The sequence below is a fragment of the Emys orbicularis genome, chromosome 13 (assembly GCF_028017835.1).
Source record: "Emys orbicularis isolate rEmyOrb1 chromosome 13, rEmyOrb1.hap1, whole genome shotgun sequence".
NCBI classification, from domain to species: Eukaryota; Metazoa; Chordata; order Testudines; family Emydidae; genus Emys; species Emys orbicularis.
Window position 1 is genome coordinate 16,107,844 of NC_088695.1, and position 20,347 is coordinate 16,128,190.

At 47.0% G+C, this 20,347-nt stretch overlaps 1 protein-coding gene and 1 pseudogene across 1 annotated transcript; both read left to right on the top strand.

Moving 5' to 3' along the window:
• The window catches only part of LOC135887506 (E3 ubiquitin-protein ligase TRIM39-like), a 302,230-nt pseudogene that overhangs the window by 256,139 nt on the left and 25,744 nt on the right, over nt 1-20,347 (top strand).
• On the top strand, nt 2,481-3,615 carry LOC135888201 (olfactory receptor 5V1-like). The gene is made up of 2 exons (XM_065416015.1): nt 2,481-3,130; nt 3,327-3,615. Exons 1-2 carry the CDS (start codon nt 2,481-2,483, stop codon nt 3,613-3,615), a joined length of 939 nt encoding a protein of 312 aa, XP_065272087.1.

Below are 20,347 nucleotides of genomic sequence, written 5' to 3' on the forward strand. Positions count from 1 at the left end.
GTGGATGAGATATAGTGACTGGGTGGGAATTGTTTCCCGTGTAACAAGCAAAATCAGCTGCTCTGTGCTTCCATAAGGAAAACAAATCCTTTTGCTCAGGTGGCTCATGGCCAGGCTGTGGCTTGATGCACCTTCTCTACGTTAACTGATCACTCGGACACATTTCAGCTGACTTGGTGTTTCAGTGATCGTTTGAGTGAAATTGGTCACAGTGATACATTACTGATCTAGTGTATTGCTAATTTGTCTCTTTATTTCTCTAACACTGGAATACAGAGGATTTTTTATATTGCCTTTTCAGATGTGTTACATTTCTTTTGATAAATAGAGCTTGTGGGAAATATCTTTTCAAAACTGTTTTTTTGTTTTGTTTTGTTTTATGGAAAATTGGGTTTTCAAATTAAATGAAAATTTTTCATGAAAAGTGTCTGCTTTCCCTGGAAAATGGCATGTTTTCATTAAAAAAACAAACAACTTTTTCACAAAAACCCAAAAACTTTTCAGCCAAAAACTGAAAAATATTGGTTCAAAAATCTAAAGCTTTCAGCTTCTGCTGGAAAATTTTCAGTTTTCAGCCACAAAATTTTGATTGTCAATTTTTTTTTTCACAAAAAGTCAAACATTTCTGTGAAGAAAAAAAATTCCAGTCAGCTCTAATGTTAAATAGAGCTGTTCCACACATCTCCCTCTATCTGTCTGATGTCTCTCTGTCTGCATATGTCTCTCTGTGCCTGTCTGTCTGTTTCTCTGTTTGCCTGTATCTTTCCCTCTCTTTCTAAGGCATCTGTGGTATATTGAAAACTGTATCCTGTGAGCATAACAGTACCCAGGGCAATTCCCATAGCCTTTATCTCCCATCCCCCAGCCCTTTAGACAGAGCTTGCATGCCTTTCTATCTCCCTGACAACTCACCTCTTTCACATGGATTCTCACTCCTTTCCTCAGTTGTTTCTAAAATGTCCCTCTGGATTTTCCCCTAAAGCAGAAGATCTGTGCATGTTCCTGACCCTGTAGCTGCTGGTTGTCTCCAGCAGAGCCTTTCCTCCACTGACCAGAGTGTCAGCTGAGAGCTCTCAGCAGCTGTCAGGAGGTATTGAGCACTGCATCATCTCTTTGCAATGTTCTTTGAGATTACAAGGTAGATCAACCACATCTACTCCTCTGTCTATCCCACTTATGAATGTAGAACCCCAATTCCCATTAAAATAAAATAAAATTATATACATATTCAGTACAGCAAGGCAGTTATTTAAAAATAAAATACATAGCATGTAGGATGTACATGTACTCAGAATTTACAGCTCCTGGTTCTGACCTCACCTTGGGAGCTGTAAAATGGGAGGATCTCTGGCAGAAGTTAAGATTGCAAAAAACAGTTTGTGAGATCAGAATTAGACCTTGTGGATTGATTCATGTGAGGAAAGGCTGCGAGATCATTATTTTTAAAAAAAGAACAGGAGTACTTGTGGCACCTTAGAGACTAACAAATTTATTAGAGCATAAGCTTTCGTGGGCTACAGCCCACTTCTTCGGATGCATATAGAGTGAAACATATATTGAGGAGATATATATACACACACATACAGAGAGCATGAACAGGTGGGAGTTGTCTTACCAACTCTGAGAGGCCAAATAAGTAAGAGAAAAAAACTTTTGAAGTGATAATCAAGATAGCTCAGTACAGACAGTTTGATAAGAAGTGTGAGAATACTTACAAGGGGAGATAGATTCAATGTTTGTAATGGCTCAGCCATTCCCAGTCCTTATTCAATCCTGAGTTGATTGTATCTAGTTTGCATATCAATTCCAGCTCAGCAGTCTCTTGTTGGAGTCTGTTTTTGAAGTTTTTCTGTTGTAAGATAGCCACCCGCAGGTCTGTCATTGAATGGCCAGACAGGTTAAAGTGTTCTCCCACTGGTTTTTGAGTATTATGATTCCTGATGTCAGATTTGATTTAGGGCCTAATCACATCAGCCATACCATCAGGGGCTCGTTCACCTGCACATCTACCAATGTGATATATGCCATCATGTGCCAGCAATGCCCCTCTGCCATGTACATTGGCCAAACTGGACAGTCTCTACGCAAAAGAATTAATGGACACAAATCTGACATCAGGAATCATAATACTCAAAAACCAGTGGGAGAACTGGTTTCAAAAGGATATAGGCATGGAGGAGTCTAAATCCCATTCGCTGTCAATAGAATGTAGACTCCTTGGTGCCTAAATCTGGGAAAATAAGATTTAGGCTTGGGCATTGTGATGCTGTGTGCTGCAGCACCTAAATAGCTTTATAAATCTGACCTTAAGGCACCTTGGTTGCCTAAGTATTTTTGAAAATCCTACTAGGTGCCTATCTGCAACTTTGGGTGCCTAAATGCCTCTGGATATCTGTCCTTCTGCATTTGCTTAAGTTGATGGGATGTTTGTCCTTTTGAAAGTCCCACCTCTGAGTTTTAGTATTTTTATTTGTACCTAGATGCACCTCATAGAGAAAGCAGAAGAAGACAATCGAACGGTCATCACAGAACTTATCCTCCTGGGATTCGGGAATCTCCCTGAATTGCAGATCCTTCTCTTCCTGGTTTTCCTAGTGATCTACATTGTGACCATGTCCGGGAACATCCTCATCATAGCGCTAGTTGTGGCTGATCAGCACCTTCACACCCCCATGTACTACTTCCTGGGGAACTTGTCCTGCTTGGAGACCTGCTACACCTCCACCATCCTGCCCAGGATGCTGGCCAGTCTCCTGACTGGAGACAGAACCATTTCTGTCAGTGGCTGTTTTGCACAGTTGTCTTGCTTTTGTTATTTGGCAGCTACAGAATGCTATCTCCTAGCAGCGATGTCTTATGATCGGTATTTAGCGATATGCAAACCCCTGCGTTATGCAGCCCTGATGAACGGCAGGTTGTGCCTCCAGCTAACAGCGGGGTCTTGGATGAGCGGATTTCTAAGTTGTGTAATAATGATGTGTTTTATGTCACAATTAACATTCTGTGGCCCCAATGAAATTGACCATTTCTTTTGTGATTTTTCTCCAATGCTAAAACTCTCCTGCAGTGACACCAGCATGATCACACTAGTTAGTTTCATACTCGCCTCCCTAGACTCGCCTTGCCCATTTCTATTAACTGTAAAAAGCAACAGAGGGTCCTGTGGCACCTTTAAGACTAACAGAAGTATTGGGAGCATAAGCTTTCGTGGGTAAGAACACGAAAGCTTATGCTCCCAATACTTCTGTTAGTCTTAAAGGTGCCACAGGACCCTCTGTTGCTTTTTACAGATTCAGACTAACACGGCTACCCCTCTGATACTTGACTCTATTAACTGTGACATCCTATGTTTGTATCATTGCTACTATCCTGAGAATCCCTTCCACCACCGGGAGGCAAAAGGCCTTTTCCACCTGCTCCTCTCACCTCATTGTGGTTACAGTTTTCTATGGGACCCTAATGACTGTGTATCTGCTACCAAAAACCAATACACTGAGAGCCCTGAACAAAGTGTTCTCTGTCTTCTACACAGTCCTGACTCCCATGCTCAACCCCCTCATCTACAGCCTGCGAAACAAAGAGGTGAAGGAGGCCCTGAGAAAAGTCATCAGTTAATATATGTTGCTCAAATGAATTCAGATGGAATCACTGATCTGTGAAGGAATCCATCTGGCTTAATGAGCAAGAAAGTTTATATCTAGCAGGGCCCTTGCTCATGCCAGTGGGAACTGCTTCGGGGAATGTGTGGACATACTACATTTTTGGTTGATGACATTCCCATTTATGGCTAAAGCTGATGCTTGCTTAATTGGAAACCTGACTGTCTTGCGCTCTACACTCCACATAGTGACATTTGAGATTTCAGATACGTGTTTCATCTATTTCTCTGCTCTCTCTGAGTTGGGAAAATGCCACATTTTACTTGGCACTGTCCTCAGATCCCTGTGGGTGGAATTAGCTGGTTCAAATATTTTCTCTCTCCTTGATTCCTGGGTTCCCCAAAACTCCATAACTTTATATCTGGGAAGATTGTACTGGTCTTCCCATTGTTGTACTATGTGTCATCTTGCAATGGGTAGAAGGGGTGTAAGGGTGTACCTATACTGCAATGTAAGCCTAGGGTCTGTGGGACTTGAACCCGTAGGCTCGGTGGGTGTAAACCTAGGCTTGAGTGTCCACACTGAATATTAAGCCTAGGTTTAGAATTTCTGGACCCGGGCTTCACACCAGTGCTCAGGCATCTACGCTGCACTACGCAGACCTAAGCCAAACCAGCCTGTGCCAGGTTTCCTAGCACCCTCCCCTGTGGGTAGCTGTTCTAGCCTTTTGTTTGTGGTGCCCTGTGGGAAAACCTGACTGTCCATCCCGCGGCACTTCACCAGAAGCTATCGCAGCCTGCCAAGGCATCGGGCCAAGTTGTCTTTTGAGTCTGCATGCACCCAGCAGCCGGAACCAGCAACAGGGAGGAGTCAGCGTTTGAAGCACTTGTTTTGCTTGTGCTTTCCCTCCTGTTTCAGGCAATGGGCAGAGCTTCTATGAGGCGCTGGTGGACGTTTCGGGGGCATTTTCTGACCTGCAGAAGAAGGCACCTGTTGGAGGAGGATGAGGGTGATACAGACCTGGCAGACACAAACTGGCTGATGCTGCTCATGGCTCTCGGGAGAGCTGTTGATGCCCCCTGTGTAGACTGGTGCTTCTGGAGCAGGGCCACGAGCACAGACTGGTGGGACTCCCTCGTCATGCAGACCTGGGATGACCAGAACTTGCTCATGAAGAAAGCTACATTTCTGAAGCCTTGTTAGCAGCTGGCCCGGACCCTTCAGCACCACGACACATACATGAGGGAAGCCATTCCTGTTCAAAAGTAGGTTGCTAACCAGTTTGGGGTTGGAAAGTCGACTGGAAGGTAAAGTGGTGGCTGAGGTTTCTGAGGCAGTCAGGTGTGTGGTTTATCCAAAGGTGGGGGCATAAACGATATCCCCAAAGTAACTGCTGGCTTGGCGAGAATGGGGTTTCCCCACTGCACTGGGGCCATAATTGTATGTACTCAAGGGGCCGGAGTACATACAATGCAAAAGGTACTACTTTATGGGTATGCAGGCACTTGGGGACCACAGAGGCCAATTTATGGATGCCAACATGGGCTGCACTGGAAACGTTCATGATGCCAGTGTTTTCCATCAGTCAGGCATCTACCTTCATGGACAGGCCGGAACACTATTCCAAATGACAATGTCATAAATGGAATCACTGTTCCCATGGTTATTCTATGGGATCCCATTTACCCCTTTTGCCTGGGCTTATATCTGGTATCCTGATCAGAGGCCATGGCAAAATTATCTTCTCAATAAGTGTAGAATGGTCTTTGAATGTGTGTTTGTTAGATTCAAATCCTCAAGCCTGAGTCTGAGTTTAGGCTTACATTGCAGTGTACACATTCCCTAAGACCCAGTGCATCAGACCCTAAACAGATTAATGGCTGTCAAAATAAAATAAATGATGTGAATGATATCTGTTGACACAAGAACAGCAAGAACAACAACAAAATGAATGTCAAGTAAAAAAAACCAGCAGGTAGGCATGGAGGAAATGCTACTCATGATATATATGAAAAGTGCCAGCATCTTTCATCCTGAAGCACATTGGGTAAAATTTCCAAAAGTGTCTAGCTGACTTAGAAGCATAAATCTCATTGACTTTCAATGAGACACAGATTCCCCCGTCCTTAGGTCCTTCTGAAAGGGGAACTCAGGCTCTGAAGTCACTTTGGTACTTCTGAAAATTCTACCCATTGAATAGTACTTTAATCCTTAGGACTCTGATTCAAATGAATACACAGGAACTAATTGAAGGCATGACAGTAGTTGAGCCACTGAGGGTCGTCTACACGTCAGCTGAAGGTGAGCCTCCCAGCCTGGGTAGGCAGACTCGTGCTAGCAGGGCTTGTGCTAGCGTGATAAAAATAGCTGTGTGGACGTTGTAGGGTGGGATCAAGCCTGGGTGATTAGCCTGAGCCTCCCCTGAGGTGAGGAATGTCATTATGAGCTGGACGAAACCTTGTTATGGTTGAGTTAAAAAACTTATTCTAACTGATGTGTGAACATACCCTTCTATTCACATAACTGTCAGGATCAGGGCCGGCTCCAGGCACCAGCTTAGCAAGCAGGTGCTTGGGGCGGCCCAAGAAAAGGGGCGGCACGTCCGGATATTCGGCCGAATTGCCGCCAAAGAAGAAAGCAGTGCGGCTGAGCTGCCACCAATCGCGATCGCGGCTTTTTTTGTGTGTGTGTGTGCCTCTTGGGGAGGCAAAAACCCTGGAGCCGGCCCTGGTCAGGATGAGTTAATCAGAAGCCCCCTCCCCCACCTAAGACAAAGAGGTGTGTGAACCTGCCCAGGAATTTGACTGAGTGGGCAGAAGGGTTTGGCTAAGCATGGGTGTGTGTGAGAGAGAATAGAGAGAAGAGAAAACACACAGAACAGAGAGAGAGAGCCTGAGGGGAAAAAGCAAGGAAGCCAAGCAGTAGCCCAGTGCGAGCCTGGAAAAAGTGAGCATTTGGGTCAAACGAGGTGGCTAAGGAGACTTGGGGCAGTAAGCAAAGAAGCTGCTCCTTTTGTTCTTGGTTCCTCATGCATTCAGAGAAGTCAGACTTTGTACATTCCTTGTTAATAAACGAGATTGGATCAAAGAAAATCTCAGACTCCATCAATTTCTACTTCCAACTGGGACATCCCCATGGCTCCAAACTGTGACTAGCCACTTGGGTCAAAAAGGGGTAACAATACACAATCTCTACCCGGCATTGAGATACACATTGTGTGTGGGGAGGTTTGAACCCTAATGCCCTCAGCATGTACTCAGGGTCGTCTTGTTTTTGCGGCAGAATAGCTGAGAGTGTCTGAGTGTTTGTGTCTCTGTCTGGTCCCTAGAGAAAAACAACCTGTTGCTTAGAGTAATAGGAATTATCATCATTGCCTATGATAACTCTGGTTATTCTTGTTAGCCATACAAATGTGCAGTCCCGCTTTGATGACTAGATTCTTATCACACATCATGGAAAAAGGTATTTATTGGTTCAGAATTTGCCATCTTTTAATTTTATTGTATGTCCCTGTAGCATTTCTTGTGGAGCCTGGGATTGTGCGGCACCCACTGACACCTGCCCTTAGCATGGGGAAGCCAAGTCTGTGCCTGCCAGGGGTCAGCTCCCTGAATATTATTGTGATTTTTGGTGTAAGGGACCATCTATCGCAAAGGCAGGCTTACTTGGGTGGCAAGACAGACTGGAGTGCCGAAAGGGACTGTCTGTGACTCCATGTTAAGGCTGTTGTAGTTCTTGAGGAGTTCCCACTTGATACTTGGTTGGTGAAATCTAAGTCTAGAACTCACTGCCAAGGTGGGGGTTGTGCCCTGCTTCTGAACAGTCTGCCCTGAGGTTGGTACCCGTGCTCTTCCGCCACTCCAGACAGTCTGACAGCCCTTCTTCAGTAGCGTAGCTAGTGGGGTGCAGGGGAAGCAGCCGCTTCCCCTCAGGACATTTTTCAAAAGCGGCACCTTAGGGGTTACCTTATATGGCGCTAGCGGGTGGGGCCTGCTTCTCTCTGAAGGGCAGCACGGCCGGAGGAGCCATGGGGGGGCGGCAGGCGCGTCCGGAGGAGCATGCCAGGTGGCCAGGTAGAGGGCGGGGACGGGCTGCGCTGCTGGGCCCGTTCGGGTCCAGAGCGCTCGGGCCGGGCCAGGAGGAGCATGAGCGGCGGCGAGGGGCCGGGGGGAGCATGTGCGGCAGCGGGGCTGGGCTGGGCACATGCTGCCCGGCAATAGGGGGGCCAGCGGGAGAAGTGGCGAGGGGGGAGAAGGCTGGGCTCAGTGCGGCAACAGCCCGGCTGCTGGAGCAGGGGCGAGGAGCGCAGCCGAGCTCGGGCAGACGGGTGGCCACTTGCTTCTCAGCCTGCCGAGCTGCGAGCCCCGGCCCGGCGGGCACTGGGCACCGGCAGCAGAGGGGTGGGGGAAGGGCTGGCCGGGGACAATGGCAGGAGGGATGAGATGGGGGGGCGTGGGAGAGGAGCTGGGTGGTCGCGGAGCAGCCGGAGGAGGAGCCAAGGGGGGAGTGGCCAGAGGAGGAGCCAAGGGGGGGGGCGCCTTTTTTATCTTTGCCCCCTCTGCTCTTAAAACCTGGCTACTCCACTGACCTTCTTCCTCCGTCAACAGGGATGGCATGAGTGAGCCAGGTGGTCTTGAAAAGCCTGTGCTGCCACAGTGTGACAATACTCTTCCCTGTCTTCAGCAACACAGGGGCTGGAAAAGGGTGTGAAGTGGCTATTACACTTTAAAAGTGTGGTATTCTGTCGGGGCAGTAGGATCAGTGTTTGAACATAGGTCCAGGGCAGGGAGCACCTGTCCATTGCAGTGACACGGTAGAGTGGGAGTGCGTGGTGTGGGTATTTTACGGCATCACACAAATAGGGCAGAGTTAAGGTTGTGTGGGCATTTATCTTCTCTCTGTATTTCCTGGTTCTCAGAAGTCAGAGTTTTGCTGAATTCAGCCTTTGGGAAGGTCCTGAGCTATCACCAGGCACCTAAACTCGAAATTAAAAAAAAAAATTAACATTTTATTTCCTAGTTTTTTAAACAGGAGCAATGTTTGTTAGTGAGAGTTACTAGCCATTTAGACAGCTGTCATTCTCACCCAGGTTTGCAGTTGATGCGCTACTGTTGCTTGGTAATAATCAAAAGACCTAGTTTTTATATTGTGCTTTTCATCTGCAGCTCTCCAAGAGCTTGACATAAGTATCCACATTTTACAGAGGGGAAACTGAGGCACAGAGGTGACGTGACTTGCCCATGGTAATCCAGCAGGCAAGTAGCAGAGCTGGAAATAGTCCCAGTCCAGTGGCCGTACGAAGATGACAAGAATCAAAAAACATCCCTCCACCACTCTTCAGCCTTCCTCAGAGCCCACGTTTCACGGTCATATGGTGGAGTTGGTGTCACCGCGGTTCTATAGATCTGTAGCTATGTAGGAAGCTGGATGTAGGAAGCACAGGTGTCACTGAACGGCCTGAAACATGGCAGCAGCTGCTGCCATACGAGTGCCCACATCTTTCGAGCATCCTCCAGCCCAGTCTATGATGCTGCCCAAGTATTTGACAGCAGCCACCAGCTCAATGGACTGTCCACACAGATTAATACAGAGCTGGTTGTAAGCTGGAGCTCAAGGCTGCTCGATGGTAATGGAGTTAAGTTTTATCCAGCCACGGTGCGGCAGCTCCACCCTGTCCCCGATGTGGGGATTATTGGCACCATCTGGCTGGCTCCGAAAGGACTGAACTAAAAGCTCAAAGCAGAATCTCCTGCCTTCTGAAACTGGTGCTATGAAGTCAGATGGAAAACTGTTTTGTTGGCCATTATCCGAGCAGCTCTGCTGTACAGGACACTGGGGTCAGATTCTGATCTCCGCTACCCAGCCACCCCCGGGTCATTCTGAAGTCACCCCATCATCATGTAGATTGAGACTCTCATTATGTTAATTCATACAAGTTAAAATCCTATCGTCAGCTCAACTTTCGACACGACCAAACAAATCCTGCGCGTCTGCACAGGGCTGCATGGGGGCGGTTCTCAAAGTGCCTCAGGAGCGCAAGTTCCTCCATTTACTTTCAGTAGGGCTGGGATTTTAATGGGTTTTGGGTGTCCAATGCCCTTAGCCTAGAGGGTCTAACAGTTCATCGCTAATGTGGGCTGGGGCGGCCACATGGCCGGAGTGAGACTGCTGTCTAGACCTGTCCTTGGGGGACTGCGGCACTCAGAAGCTCCTAAAGTGTGATGAGAGGAGCACAAGTCCCCGTGCTTCTCACACAGAAAGTCTAGGTTCAATTTCATTTTTTTTTAATTTAAAAACTAGGACTGTCAATCACAGTTAACTCAAACAATTAACGTAAAACAAATTACCTAGATTTAAAAAAAGGGTCACGATTAATAGCAGTTTTAATCGCACTGTTAAACAAGAATAGAATACCAATTTAAATTTATTATAAATATTTTTGGATGTTTTTCTACATTTTCAAATATGTTGATTTCAATTACAACACAGAATACAAAGTGTAGAGTGCTCACTTTATATTACAGCAGTTCCATGCGAACGCCAGTTCTCACTTTCAGGTGACATTGTAACTAAGAAGCAGGCAGCATTATCTCCTCTAAATGTGAACAAACTTGTTTGTCTTAGCGACTGGCTGAACAAGAAGTAGAACTGAGTGGACTTATGGGCTCTAAAATTTTACATTGTTTTGTTTTTTAGTGCAGTCATGTAAAAAAAACAAATATAGAATTATAAATTGCACTTTCACAAAAAAGAGATTGCACTACAGTACTTGTATGAGGTGAATTGAAAAATACTATTTCTTTTATCTTTTTTACAGTGCAAATATTTGTAAACAAATTAATAATATAAAGTGAGCACTGAATGCTTTGTATTCTGTGTTGTACTTGAAATCAATATATTTGAAAATGTAGAAAAACATCCAAAAACATTTATAATAAATTGTCTCTTTCAAGAGACGACAGAAGGAATGGTCTGTGCCCCAAGGAGATCACAGTGGTTTATACTGTGGTTTTTTTTCTACTCAGCTGAGCAGGGGAGCTGGAGGGAGAGATGGCCATAGTTTCACAAACCTCCTGCTTGCAAACTTGCCCACCGGATACTCGACCCTGCAAGTGTCACACTTTCCCTTTAACCCATTTTTTTCTGGGGAAAGTCAGCTTGTAGATTTTTAAAGTGGAAAAAGTCCATTGTGATCATCTAGTCTGACCTCCTGCATTGCACAGGCCAAAGAAATTTTACCCAACGATTCCGTCACCAGACCCATTGCTTTTCATTGAACTAGAGTGATTCTTTTAGAAAGAGACCTCCTGTCTTGATTTAAAGACTCCAAGTGATGGAGAATCCACCACAGCCCTACGTAAATTGTTCCAGGGAATAGTTGCCTTCACTGTTAAAAATGTGTGCCTTCTTTCTAGTCTGTATTTATCTTGCTTCAGCTTCCAGCCACTGGCTCTTGTTATGCCTTTATCTATGAAATTAAAGAGCCCTCTGCTATCAGACATGTCCTCCCCAGATAGGTACAGCTAGACTGTCACCAAATCAACTCTTTGTTAAGTTTTGTAACCTCCTCTGTGTTAAGTTAAATAGTTTGTGGTTCTTAACTCTCTTACCTCAAGGTAACTTTTCCATCTCACAAATCATTCTTGTAGCTGCTCTGAACAATGTATCATGGAATGTGGTGCATTCTTCATCTCTTCGAGTCTTTATAACAATATTGGAGTGTCTGATTAGCAGATACGCTCTAGATAGGATCAAATTCGATGATTTATAGATTTAAAGGCCAGAAGGGACCATTGGGATTTAGTCTGACTTCCTGCATTGTACAGGCCACAGGACTTCCATGAATTAATTACTATTTCAGATACAATAACTGTGATTGAACTGGAGCAGATCTTGTAGAAATATTTTATTTAAACATTTCCAGTGATGGAGACTCCACCATAACCCTTGGAAAGTTGTTCCAATGGTTTATTACCCTCCCTGTCAAAAATTTCTACCTTATTTCTAGTCTGAATTTGTCTAGCTTCAACTTCCAGTCATTGGCTATTGTTACACCTTTGTATGCTAGATTGAAGAGTCTTTTATTATTCAATTTCTGTTCCCCATGTATGTACTTATAGACTGTGGTCCAGTCAACGCTTAACCTTCTCTCTGTAAAGCTAAATAGACTCATACAGATCAATCTATCATTATCAGGCATGTTTTCCAACCCTTCAATCATTCTCGTGGCACTTCTCTGAACCCCGTCCAATTTTCTACCATAATGGTTCCTTCTGGCCCTAAAATCTCTGAAGCTATTAAAAATCATTAAATAAAAAAGTTTTTTTCTTATTTTCCTTTTAGTTTTTGAGCCTTCATTTTGAAAATAAAATTAGAAATAAGTCATATATATTTAATAGTGAGGGCAACTAACCATTGAAACACTTTAACAAAGTTTGTGGTGGATTCTCCCTCACTGACCATTTTCAAATCAAGAAGGGTGTTTTTCCTAAAAGATCTGCCCAGGGAATTATTTTGGGGAAGTTCTAGGGCCTGTATTATACATGAGGTCAGACTGGAAGACCACAATGGTCCCTTCTGGCCTTGGAATCTATTAATCATTTATCTCTCTGAAAAATCACACCTTCTGCTCACAACTTGTTCTTTTTCTTTCTGATGCACTTGCCTTGAGGGAAAGAGAGAGAGAGTACTGGTGTGGAGAGAGAGAGAGATCCGGAGATGGATTAACACAATCAGGGATTGTTAGACAGACATTTCTTTAAGGGAAGTAATTCTGTGGCCAAGACTTTCAATTACGGGAGTCTAAATAGGCTCGTAAACTGGGACTTTAAAAGGGGCCTAAAGAAGCACTAAATAAGAAAAATAAATGAAAAAGGATGAACAAAAATGAGGAAGTCAACAGAAAGCTGGCTATCCTCCTTAAATTGCTTTGGTGATTATATTTGTCTGCCATTGACTATCAAGGCAACTATGGAGAATTCTCAGAGTCCTTTCACCAAAAATCCTGAAAACATAAGAGCCTTGGCAGTCTAGAAAATGTTTAAGTTTTGTCTTTTACTTGAAACAGTCTGTGCTCCTATCAACACAGGCTGGGATTGTCAGAGAGGCCTGTGGGAGTTAGCTGTCTGAGGGGAGGTCTACACATAAAATGCTGCACCGATTCAGCTGCGCCACTGTAGCGCTTAAGTGAAGATGCTCCTACGCTGACGGGAGAGAACTCTCCTGTCAGCGTAGTTAATCCACCTTCCCAAGAGACAATAGCTATGTCGATGGGAGAAGCTCTCCTGCCAACCTAGCGCTGTCTACACGGGGTTAGGTTGGTATAACTACGTCACTCAGGCGTGTGGATTTTTCACACCCCTGAGCGACGTAGTTATACTGATATAGGTCTGTAGTGTAGACCAGACCTGACTGTTACTGAAATGCAGTAGGACTTGGGTGCCTAATACTCTTGGGCCTGGTCTACACTATGCGTTTAGGTCGATTTAGCAGAGTTAAATCGAATTAACTCTGCACTCGTCCACACAACGAAGCCATTTACTTCAAAATAAAGGGCTCTTAAAATTGATTTCTGTACTGCTCCCCGACGAGGGGAGTAGCACCAAAATCGACATTGCCATTTCGAATTTGGGTTAGTGTGGCCGCAATTCGACGCTCTTTGCCTCCAGGAGCTATCCCACAGTGCACCATTGTGACCGCTCTGGACAGCAATCTGAACTCGGATGCACTGGCCAGGTAGACAGGAAAAGCCCCGCAAACTTTTGAATTTCATTTCCTGTTTGCCCAGCGTGGAGAGCACAGGTGACCACACAGAGCTCATCAGCACAGGTAACCATGCAGTCCGAGAATTGAAAAAGAGCACCAGCATGGACCGTACGGGAGGCACTGGATCTGAACGCTATATGAGGAGAGGATTCCGTGCTAGCAGAACTACGTTCCAAAGACGAAATGCTAAAACATTTGAAAAAATCTCCAAGGGCATGATTGAGAGAGGCCACAATAGGGACTCAGATCAGTGCCGTGTGAAAGTTAAGGAGCTCAGACAAGCCTACCAGAAAACCAAAGAAGCAAACGGAAGGTCTGGGGCAGAGCCGCACACATGCCACTTCTACGTTGAGCTGCATGCAATTCTAGGGGGGGCCGCCACCACTACCCCACCCCGACCGTGGATTCCGAGGAGGGGATAATCTCAACCATACCTGAGGATTCTGCGGACGGGGAAGATGAGGAGGAGGAGGAGGAAGGACGAGCTTGCGGAGAGCACACAGCACTCCGTTCTCCCCAACAGCCAGAATCTTTTTCTCAGCCTGAGTGAAGTACCCTCCCAACCCTCCCAAGGCAGTATCCCAGACCATGAACCCATGGAAGGGACCTCAGGTGAGTTTACCTTTTAAAATATAAAACATAGTTTAAAAGCAAGCATTTTTAATGATTAATTTGCCCTGAGGACTTGGGATGCATTCGCGGCCAGTACAGCTACTGGAAAAGTCTGTTAACGTGTCTGGGGATGGAGTGGAAATCCGCCAGGGCCATCTCCATGAAGCTCTCCTGGAGGTACTCCAAAAGCCTTTGCAGAAGGTTTCTGGGCAGTGCAGCCTTATTCTGTCCTCCATGGTAGGACACTTGACCACGCCATGCTAGTAGCAAGTAATCTGGTATCATTGCATGACAAAGCCTGGCAGCGTATGGTCCCAGTGTTTGCTGGCATTCAAGCAACATCCGTTCTTTATCTCGCTGTGTTATCCTCAGGAGAGTGATATCGTTCATGGTAACCTGGTTGAAATATGGGAATTTAATTAAGGGGACAGAGGTGGCCGTTCCTACTGGGCTGTTTGCCTGTGGCTGAAAAGAAATCCTTCTCTGCAGTTATCCAAGTGGGGGTGGGGGGAGAATTGGCGCTGAGCTTTTTGTGTTTGGCTAGCAGGGATCTTCCCTGATACCAGCCACGCAGTGGGGGGAGGGATAAAGCGATCATCCCAGAGAATTGGATGGGGGGTGGTGGTTAGTTTGTTTACTGCTGCTGCACGTTAACAGGAAAACCACAGCATTCAACGGGCTTTGCTTGGTATGTGGGAAAGGAGGGTGCTGCTTTTCTGAAGGCTGCAGAAGCCAAAAGACAATGGCTTACCATGGACACATGCAAGCCGAATTCTGTTGCCCGGACCTGCATCTGTGATCTCTAACACCAAAGCCGCAGGCACTCAATATTAAGATGCAAAATGCGACCTTGTACTAAAATCATATGTGCTATGTAATGTGAATAGTGTTGTTCACCGTGAAAGAGTATAAGCATTGTTCTGTAAAATGTATCTTTTAAAATACTTCTCTCCTTTTTTTCCCTCCCTCCAGCAGTTGCAAATTTTTCAAGCCTCCCTCCTCCATTCTGAAGGCTATCTCAGATAAGGCGCCGGAAAAAAAAGGACGAGAGACTAAATGTTCTCAGAAATCATGGAATCGACCCGCAATGAAAGAGCTCATCTGAATGAATGGAAGGACACGGTATCAAAGTACAGGAAAGATGCCAGTGAATGTGACGAAAGGAGGGACCAACGTGAGGACATGAGGGACCAACGTGAGGACAGAAGGGACCAACGTGAGGAGAGGAGAGACGCTCGAGATGAGAGGTGGCGGCAGAAAGATCAGAGGAGGCAGGATGCAGTGCTGGGGATGCTGCGTGAGCAAAGGAACATGCTCCAGCATCTGGTGGAGCTTCAGAAACGGCAGCAGGATCACAGAGTGCCACTGCAGCCCTTGTATAACCACCCTCCCCCCTCACCATGTTCCATAGCCTCCTCACGCAGACGTGTAAGAACGTGGGGGCGGGGGGGGGAGGCTCCGTGCACCCTCCCGTTCCACCCCAGTGGACAGCCCAAGCAAAAGGCTGTAATTATTTTAAACTTTTTTAGTGGCCTTTTCTTTCCCTCCTATCCTCCTCCCAAACCCCTCCCGGGCTACCTTGTCAGTTCTCTCCCTCTTTTTATAATCAATTAATAAAGAATAAATGATTTTTAAACGATAGTGACTTTATTTCCTTTGAAAGCAAGCTGTGATCGAAGGGGGGAGGGTGGGTGGCTTACAGAAAATGAGTCAATAAAGGGGGCGGATTTTCATCAAGGAGAAACAAACAGAACTTTCACACCGTAGCCTGGCCAGTCATTAAACTGGTTTTCAAAGCTTCTTTGATGCACAGCGCTTCCTGGTGTGCTCTTCTAATCACCCTGGTGTCTGGCTGTGCATAATCAGCAGCCAGGCGATTTGCCTCAGCCTCCCACCCCGCCATAAAGGTCTCCCCCTTACTTTCACAGAGATTGTGGAGCACACAGCAAGCAGCAATAACAATGGGAATATTGGTTTGGCTGAGGTCTGAGCGAGTCAGTAACAAGCGCCAGTGACCTTTTAAATGGTCAAATGCCCATTCTACCACCATTCTGCACTTGCTCAGCCTGTAGTTGAAAAGCTCCTGACTACTGTCCAGGCTGCCTGTGTATGGCTTCATGAGCCATGGCATTAAGGGGTAGGCTGGGTCCCCAAGGATAACTATAGGCATTTCAACATCCCCAACGGTTATTTTCTGGTCTGGGAAGTAAATCCCTTGCTGCAGCCGTTTAAACAGACTAGTGTTCCTGAAGACGCGAGCGTCATAAACCCTTCCTGGCCAGCCCACGTTGATGTTGTTGAAACGTCCCTTGTGATCCACCAGTGCTTGCAGCACCATTGAAAAGTAACCCTTGCGGTTTATGTACTGGCTGCCCTGGTGCTCCGGTGCCAGGATAGGGATATGGGTTCCATCTATCGCCCCACCACAGTTAGGGAATCCCATTGCAGCAAAGTCATCCACTATAACCTGCACATTTCCCAGAGTCACTACCTTTAGTAGCAGCAGCTCAATGATTGCTTTGGCTACTTGCATCACAGCAGCCCCCACAGTAGATTTGCCCACTCCAAATTGATTCCTGACTGACTGGTAGTTGTCTGGTGTTGCAAGCTTCCACAGGGCTATCGCCACTTGCTTCTCAACTGTGAGGGCTGCTCTCATCTTGGTATTCCGGTGCATCAGGACAGGGGAAAGCAAGTCACAAAGTTCCATGAAAGTGCCCTTACGCATGCGAAAGTTTCGCAGCCACTGGGAATCATCCCAGACCTGCAACACTGTGCGGTCCCACCAGTCTGTGCTTGTTTCCCGGGCCCATAATCGGCGTTCCACGGCTAGAACCTGCACCATTAACAACATGATCTACAAAGCGCCGGGGCCTGCGGTTTAAGAGAATTCTGTGTCCATGTCCATGTCCATGTCCTCATCACTCTCGTCGCCGCGCTGCAGTCGCTGCCTTCTCCTCCTCGCCTGGTTTTTCTGGTCCTGGTTCAGCATTAACTGCATGAGAATGCACAAGGTGTTTACAGTGTTCATCACTGCTGTCTTGAGCTGAGCGGGCTCCATGCTTGACATGGTATGGCGTCCGCAGTGCAGTGTTCACTCAGGAAAAAAGGCGCAAAACGGTTGTCTGCAGTTGCTTTCCCAGAGGGAGGGAGAGGATGTACCCAGAACCACCAGTGACAATGTTTTTTGCCACCTCAGGCATTGGGATCTCAACCCAGAATTCCAATGGGCGGGGGAGGCTGCGGGAACTATGGGATATCTATGGGATAGCTACCCACAGTGCAACGCTCCGGAACTCGACGCTAGCCTCGGTACATGGACGCACACTGCCGAATTAATGTGCTTAGTGTGGCCGCGTGCACTCGACTTTATACAATCTGTTTCCAAAAATCGGTTTCTGTAAAATCGGAATAATCCCGTAGTGTAGACATACCCTTTGAGACAGCAGCTGCTGCCAGCAAGTTCCCTCCATTCTGAGCCCTGTCGTGTGTCCCCTTGTTCTGTGGAGATGGGGGGGCAGGAACGGGGGAGGGGGACACCCTCACAACAGCACTCCTCTTCCCCTCCCCCCCCCACTCAGCAATCTGGAGGTTCACGGGAGCAGCTCCAAGGCAGAGGGCAGGAGCAGCACATGGCAGTGGGTTGGAGGGACACCTGAACAATTGATAGTCAATTGATAGTCTGCTGGGTGGCTCCCGCACAGGGAACGTGGGGGAGCTGATGGGGGGCTGCCAGTCCACCCTGGTTCCAAGACCCCACCACTAGCGCTCCAGTGGGCTGCTCTTTCTGCAAGCAGTGGACAAAGCAGATGACTGCCAAACAACACTATAAGGCAGCATGGCACAACTTTAAACAAGCATGTTCTCTAATTCAGAGGTTCTCAAACTGTGGCCCAGCTCCATTCAGGTGGTCCGCGGAAAGTTCCCTCTAAGGTGCACTCCTGGGCAGCCGCACATGAGAGAATGAAGGGCCACCCACCTAATGAGTGGAGCCGTGCAGGCCTGGCTTCCCTAATTAGATGCCTGGACCCTGGAGAAGATGCACATGTAAGGGGAGGTGGTGGCTTTGGAGGGGAATAGGGGGTAGGTGTGAGCATGCTGAGTACAAACCTGGGAGTAGGCAGAGGATGTGTGAGAAGTGGGGGTGGGGGGAATTTGGGAGGTGCAGGGCTACGGCAGCCAGAGAAAGAGGCTCCAGGGCTGCTGCTGCTGGGGAGAGACCCCCTTCCTTCCCAGCTTCAGCTCTGTGGCTGCTCTGGCATGGGAGAGACCCCCCTCTTCATTTCCAGTTTGGATTCAGGGGCTTCTGCGGTGGGGGAGAACCCCACTTCTTCCCAGCCCCATCTTGGAGGCTGCTGCAGTGGTGGAGAGAGGGCACATCCATCGAATTAGAAAGGTTAAGACTACGGATATTTAAATGAGTTGTGTGCTTTTATGTGTAGAACAAAAAAGTTTATTATTAAGGGTTTTTTTAAATCGCACCGTGATGAAGTGGGACTGTTCTTAATGTTTTCTCTGTATCCTCTGTGGGTGCCTCAGTTTCCCCTATGCATTTCTTAAGTATCTAGGTGGGGGGATAAGGGGTATGATTGTTTTCAGAGCCCTAGAGGGACAGTGTGATGCCTTCAGCACAGAGACTGGCCAACTCCCTGTCTCCTGGTAAATGATGGCCTGGGCCCCTCCCCTGCAAGGTACCAACTGAAGGTGTTGGAGAACAAAGAGATCAGGTGACCTCCTGACCCGGAAAAGAGACAAAGGCCAGAGGAGTAGCTGGAGAGTTTCAGTTTGGAGCTGGCCGGGGAAATGGAGGGAGGCGCAGACGTGGTCTGGCCTCTCTGCCCCCCAGGATGGACCTGATTGAGGGGTCCTATTCTCTGTACCAACAAACCCTGTTTTAGACCATGTTCCTTGTCATCTAATAAACTTTCTGTTTTACTGGCTGGCTGAGAGTCATGTCTGACTGCAGAGTTGAGGTGCAGGGCCCTCTGGCTTCCCCAGGAGCCCTGTCTGTGCGGACTCGAAGTGGGAATCGCACGGTGAGGAAGGGGATGCTGAATGCTCCGAGGTCAGACCCAGGAAGGTCGAAGCTGTGAAGCTTCTTGCCCTGGAGATAGTCTGCTCACAGAAAGGAGGTTCCGTGTGACAGGCACTTTTATCCAAAGTGCTTTACAATGGTTAGCTAATGGTACAAACAACATTTGGAAAGATCATTAAGTGGTCCACAAAGACCCTCAGCAATTTTCAAGTGGTCCATGGAAAAAAAAGTTTGAGAGCCACTGCTCTTATTGATCATCACCTAAACAACAAAACAATGTCAATTGGGACAACTTTAAGTGAGGAGTTACTGTATATTGACTTACAAGGCTGGGGGTGGGGCAGGACTTGGACCTGTTCTTGGCACCACCAAAAATTATTCAAACCTACTGCCCCTGCATGGGGACATGTTGTCTTTCTCCCATGGCACCTTCCAAGGGAGGGAAGAATGTGACACATGAGTTGGAGTCTCTTCCTAGCTTCCAGATAACCAGTGATGACCTGTGCCTGCCGATAGTGGGGATGCGGGGTGGGGGGCAGAGTGAGGGCAGCTGGCTTCAGCAGTGTTACTGAGCATGCTCAGTCCATGTGAGCATGCTGAGTACAAACCTAGCAGCAACTCGGGGGGGGGGGGGGAGGATATGGGGGCAGAGGATGTGACACTAGATGCCTCCTCCTCCACACATCGCCTCCGTCAATAACCCTCCTGCAGTAACACAAGTGTGTGCTCAGGGGAATGCTGTGCTGCAGTGTACATGCCCTGCAAGATACTCACTGGAAGCGTGAAGGGAAGTAACACTGCTTTTAGCACGGGAGTCTAGCCAAGAAGGAAGAGAAGCTGGAAATTCTCATTGAGGAGGGGAAAGTGGATAGAACGGGGAAACCTGGTGGGACCATGTGTATTACTGGAATGTTAGTGTCACTGGTTACAACCCGAATAGGAAGAGATAACATTGGTGGACTCGGAGGAACTTGACATTAGACACATCATTAACTGTTTAAAGTTCTTGGTTATAGAGAACCCCAGGACCTCAAATGAACAGGGCTCAACCTGCTAATTAACACGGCCTAGCAGGGGAATCAGTGGGGGGCTGGTACAATTCACTGAATCTAAACCAGAGAAGGTTCAGTTTCTCCTTTAGCACCTGTTTGTGACTTGTGGGAAGACAATTGGGTTAGCGTGGGGGACTTCCTATTTGGAGACAAATGGGTGAGGTCTCAAGTAGCCATTAGTAAATCATCCTTGGAGATTTAAAAAAAATTACAGATACTTTTCTAAGACTCTATTGTGGGTCTCATTGTGGTGGGTAAAGATGAACCGATCACTGGCCTGCATG